Source organism: Fukomys damarensis, unplaced genomic scaffold, assembly GCF_012274545.1.
Source record: "Fukomys damarensis isolate Sample0158 unplaced genomic scaffold, DMR_v1.0_HiC HiC_scaffold_39, whole genome shotgun sequence".
In the NCBI taxonomy this organism is placed as follows: Eukaryota; Metazoa; Chordata; class Mammalia; order Rodentia; family Bathyergidae; genus Fukomys; species Fukomys damarensis.
The window spans coordinates 19,917,262-19,922,885 of record NW_022900951.1 but is presented as its reverse complement, the minus strand read 5'-3'; the positions used below and the strand labels follow the sequence as shown (position 1 = coordinate 19,922,885).

Here is a 5,624-nt window from a genome sequence, read left to right as displayed (position 1 = left end):
ATATATATATACACAAAAAACAAGGAATGCAGAAATGTTTGTGAAATTCCAGAGAGAATTACTACTAAAGCAAGCATACATAAAATTTTTATTTAATTGGAAGAGTGCCAGGGTACTATTGCCCTTTAGAAGATGAATATATTGTGAACATCACAATATAATAGAAAATAATCAGTGGTGTTATCCTTAGCAGCTGAACAGAGTTCCATGGCTTCTTTAAGATATTGAAGCACACTTTTCTCCTCAGTTCTTTTAAGTTTTTACATGTGAAGTACAAGTAGTAAAGGGTAGACGTAGTAAGGAATAGCTGTAAAATGGTATCTGTCATGTGGCAATATAGTCTTTTTATTGTTTTATTGAAATCATTTGTTTGCTGTTACTCATTATTTGCTGATTTTTTTCCACAGTTATTTTGCTAGGAAGAATTGAGCTGTATGCCTAATCACTGTGATCTATATGATTGATTCTTTTTGTTAAGAACAGTTATTAAAATTTTTAAAAAGCTGGGGATTTAGCTCAGTGGTTCCGCCACGTGCCTTGCAAGCCCAAGGACCTGAGTTTGATCCCTGGTAACAAACAAACAAACAAACAAACAACCCCCCCCAAACAGTTATAGACTCTTTTCTTTGAGAGCAGTCATAAGGCTTATTCATTGAACATGGTTAAGTGTTCTAGTAAATGACTATGTCGTTTAAAGATTTTTCTAAAGAATAATGGTAGCTGTATGCTATAGCATACTAAAAATTGAGGGAGCTTTGGAGTAAAATTGTCCTGGCTAGGTTCAGATCTCAGCTCAGCAGTTTTAGTTATGTAAACAACTTGGAAAAGTCACTTAATATTCTAAGCCTATTTTTAATCAGAAAAACGGGGATTTAACCGTTCTTTTAAGGAGAAATAATTTAACATGAGATGCACATATATAGGGTACCCAATACAATAACAGTGTTAATTTTCTCTCTCATATAGTTAGGCAAGGGATTCTTAACCTTTTTTGTGCCATTTACTTCTTGCTAATCTAGTGAAGTCCATGAATGGACCAGTAAGTAAATGCCTGAGATTACAAAAGAAACCAATTATTGAATATAGTTATAAAAATACTTACAGTTTTGGAACTTTCTGTTTCAAATACATTTTTGGACTTACACAGGGAAGTGAATTGGTGAATTACAGAGAGAAAGCAAGGAGGAAAAGGAAGGAGAGAAAAATCATAAATTCATGTGCTTGATTGTGAGTCCTCTTAGGTTATCATCTTAGATTTCCATCTAGCTTCTATATATTTCCTCATCTTACCAGTAAACTCACCATGCAAGAGAAGTTGAATACTTCTCCCCAAATCAGCTGTCTGTCTTGGTTTTATTTGTTTGTTTGTTTGTAGACAGGGTCTTGTTATGTAGTTAGGCTGGCCTTGAACTCACTAATGTAATCCAGGCTGGCCTTGAACTCCTGGTAGTCTTCCTGCTTCAGTCTCCCAAGTTCTGGGATTACAGAGGTGGGCCACCACACCCAGCTGTCTTGTTTTTCTGTGTTGGTATCACTACTCTGCCTATCCCTTCAAGTCTACATTCTCAAATCATATTTGAGTTCTTACTTTTTTACCTATTCCTAATTCAAATTAGTAGACATCTGTAAATTTAAAAATTAGTAAATCTGTGAATTTAAAAATGAGAAATCTATAAATCTAAAAATTAGTAAATCTGTAAATTAGTAAAATTTGTAGACTTTATCTGTATAAATCTCATTTCTCCTACTCATACTTAATATCTTCTTACCTCATCCTTGTCATATAACGCAGGGTTTTTCTGCTAGTCTTCAACTTTCTACCTCTTTCACAAAGTATCGCTTGAGTGTTTTGGGCCAATTTGATGTGCTCTACGTAGAAAGTGGTGTAGTGCTCAGAGATGTACTGTACACCTTCATACCTAATTGTCACCTGACGGAGTGTAGTGGTGAATTTGTGTTTTTAATTTCCCAAATATATTCTAAGTTCTTGGAGTAAATGGACTGCATCTTATATTTATTTATTTTTATTTTCCCATAGTGCTTGCTTAGTTCAACACTTAAAATATGCTTCATAAAGTCTTAATAGTTATTATAATTTCATAGTTCTAGCTCGAAAGCCAAAAGGAGTTTAACCTATTCTTATCTACTGAATTGTTAATGTAGGAATTGTTGATAGTAGACTAAATGTTTATGTCAAAACCTGTGAATTTTGCATGTATTTCGGCTCAGAATTTTCACTAACTCACTAACATAACTTTCCAAATTATTCAGTTGTGGATTATAGTGTTGCCTTTAGTTGAGAAAACTGCAGGCATGGCTTCCTTTTCTGTGAAGCCCATATTTGACTTCCTAGATCTCACTTTCGTAGCCTAGGACCTGATATAACATAGGTACCTAGTACATTTTTTAGGATTTTCTTTCTGCCTGGAACAAAACTTGTACATGGAAAATAGATTGTATATTTGTATGTATGTATTTATTTATTGAGTGATACTGGGGACTGAACCTGAAGCCTTCCTATTGAGCTATATCCTCAGTCCCCTTTTAAAATTTATGTTGAGACAGGGTCTCACTAAGTTGCGCAGGCGAGGCTTAAATACTTCTATTTGAACCTCCCAGAGTTCTGGGATTACAGGTATGTGGCACCACAGCCAGCCAAAAACCAAATGCTTGTTTATTTTTAAAAGCTTGGAAATGTATATAGATGGCTATGAATACAAGTTATAAAAGCAAGTGCAATTTTAAAACTTCGTAGGAAACAAAAAGTAGGTAATTTTACCAGAAAGAGCATTTTTAATAAAGGAGCCTAAACAATAGCATAATGGTTCTCATAGGTTTTTGAGATTTTTGTCTGCCATTGATGCTTTTTTTCTTTTGGTTAAATTCTTTTACTTGTATTTTTAGGTTAAAACATCAGAATTTTATAGATACTCCCGACAGCTGCGCTATGAAGTTGACCAAGCATTGAATTACTTTCAAAATGTACATCAGCAGCCTTTGTTGGATATGAAATCAAGCCGCATTCGTTCTGCCAAACCCCAAACTACAGTATTCCGAGGAATGATTGGACATAGCATGGTTAACAGTAAAATTCTTCTCTTAAAGAAACCAAGAGTCTGGTGGGAACTGGAGGGCCCACAAGTACCTCTTCGACCAGACTGCCTTGCTATCATCAATAACTTTGTGTTCCTGTTGGGTGGGGAAGAACTGGGCCCGGATGGTGAATTCCATGCCTCTTCCAAAGTGTTCAGGTATGACCCAAGACAGAATTCTTGGCTGCGAATGGCAGACATGTCTGTACCACGTTCAGAATTTGCAGTTGGTGTTATTGGGAAGTTCATTTACGCTGTAGCAGGCAGAACCAGAGATGAGACTTTCTATTCAACAGAGAGATATGACATCACCAATGATAAGTGGGAATTTGTAGACCCTTATCCAGTTAACAAATACGGACATGAGGGGACAGTTCTCAATAACAAGTTGTTTATCACTGGTGGAATCACCTCATCTTCCACCTCTAAACAAGTGTGTGTATTTGACCCCAGTAAAGAAGGGACCATAGAACAACGGACCAGGAGAACTCAAGTAGTTACCAACTGCTGGGAAAATAAGAGCAAGATGAATTACGCAAGATGCTTTCACAAGATGATTTCTTACAATGGCAAGCTTTATGTCTTTGGTGGTGTCTGTGTGATCTTGAGGGCCTCTTTTGAATCTCAGGGCTGCCCTTCCACAGAGGTGTACAACCCAGAGACTGATCAGTGGACCATCTTGGCATCCATGCCGATTGGTAGAAGTGGCCATGGTGTGACTGTGCTGGACAAACAAATAATGGTTCTTGGAGGCCTTTGTTATAATGGTCATTACAGCGATTCCATTCTTACCTTCGATCCGGATGAAAACAAATGGAAAGAAGATGAGTACCCTCGGATGCCGTGCAAGCTGGATGGTTTACAAGTATGCAACCTACATTTTCCGGACTATGTACTAGATGAGGTCAGGCGTTGCAACTAATGACATCTTTTTCCCTCAAAAACAAAAAAACAAAAACAAAAAGGCAAACAAAACGTTTGTTTGTGATAAAGTAGTTAAGTAAAAAACATAAAAGAAAAACCTCACCAGTTTTACTATCAAAGCCATTGGTCTAATATCGTAAGAATTTTTCATTCTGTGCTAGCATCCCTTTTTTTTCTTTTCAGTGGCCTCAAACTCATGCAATAAGTTAATTCTAAGTGCTAGTTCTTGAAACTACTCCAGAAGCAGTTTAATAGAATGCTCCCCTTATCTGGGAAGTTGATTTTCTGCTTTAAACATTTCTTTCAGACGTTAGCGTAGGAGTCCTGCATCTTCTAAGAAAAGACCCAATAAGCGTCACTGGATGTGATTTCAGTTCTTATCTCTATGTGAAACCTTTTTGAACAGTTTCAGTGTTTCAGTCTTACATGTTTTGGTTTTATTATTTAAAAGTTTAAAACTCTTGATCTTTTTGCATGGCTTTTTGCTGAAAATGCAAAAATATAAATTTTTCTACAAAATTAACTTTTTATATTCAGAACACTATTTCTAAGCTGCCTTCTCTTATGCGCAACGTGTTAGTGAAAGCATATCCATACTCGCCTACATCCTATAAATATTAAGGCACATCCCTTTTATGTGTGGTTAGGATTCTATATTTTTAAGCTAGTGCACTTGCACACACGGTTTGCCATACTTGTTGAATTTTGGATGTGACATGTTTTCATGTATTAACATTTTTAGAAAGTTAAAATAACTGGAGTCCTCATTTGGTATCAAAGTAGCCAGTCTTAATTCCATACAGGTTCAGTAATATTTGAACTCCTTATATTCCTGAAATAGGTATGGATTTATGAAAAACTAACATTTTATGTTTTATCTTCAAAAGTAAATGTTAGTGTTCCTTATTGATGTCTTTTCATTTTGAAAATGTTTTTCTTTGCAGTCTGTTTAATGTTGTCCTGTTTTTAGTGAGAATCGGAGTGGTATATGACAAGCTCTGAATCTGACCCTGCAGCGTGCAAGCACTTTTAAAGAGAATTTAGGTAATGCCAGACTCCTAAATGCCCCTTAAAAGTAAGTGCAACTTCCACTCTTTACATTCAGCAAGGCTGCTGCATCTGTTATTGAATGGAGGGTAGCAACTTTTAGAAACTTTGAGCTCAGTTTTAACTTAAAAGGTAAGAAAGAGAATTATGTTTCTGGTTATATCTGCTTATTTATTTCATGCAAAATATTTGGTGGCACTAGGGATATCAGCCCTCAGGTTTTGTTTTATTTAACAGAAGCTACTGGCATGAAGGATAGTAATCACAGAGTTCAGAATGGATCATAAGAGTAGCTGTTTAAAAGCAGTAGAATAGATGTTTTATAATTAACTGCACCTTTCAACTCTAATCATGAGGGAAGAATACATATGACAGAAGCAAGAGTGGATCATTTAAGCAGATGCATTTTCTCATAAGTAGTCTATATTTGATACAGACTAGATCTACATTGGCAAAACTTGCCAGATCTTAGGATATTGGTGCAATATTGCAATGCCTTCTATATGGCTGCTGTTGTATAAAATTTCTAATTGGTTTTGTTTTTTTTTTGTTTTTTTTTTT

The 5,624-nt window shown here is 35.7% G+C and overlaps 1 protein-coding gene across 3 annotated transcripts in view; it reads left to right on the top strand.

Moving 5' to 3' along the window:
* The window catches only part of Klhl15 (kelch like family member 15), a 38,086-nt gene that overhangs the window by 28,829 nt on the left and 3,633 nt on the right, over positions 1–5,624 (top strand). The window contains exons 3-4 of one of the 3 annotated variants that reach the window (XM_033760374.1): positions 2,905–3,957; positions 4,987–5,618. In XM_033760374.1, coding sequence (XP_033616265.1) covers positions 2,905–3,957; positions 4,987–4,989 — 1,056 coding nt within the window. In that variant the 3' untranslated portion in view covers positions 4,990–5,618. Of the gene's footprint in view, positions 1–2,904; positions 5,619–5,624 lie in introns of those variants that run through there. The other 2 variants (XR_776932.3, XM_010607152.3) reach the window with 2 other exon arrangements.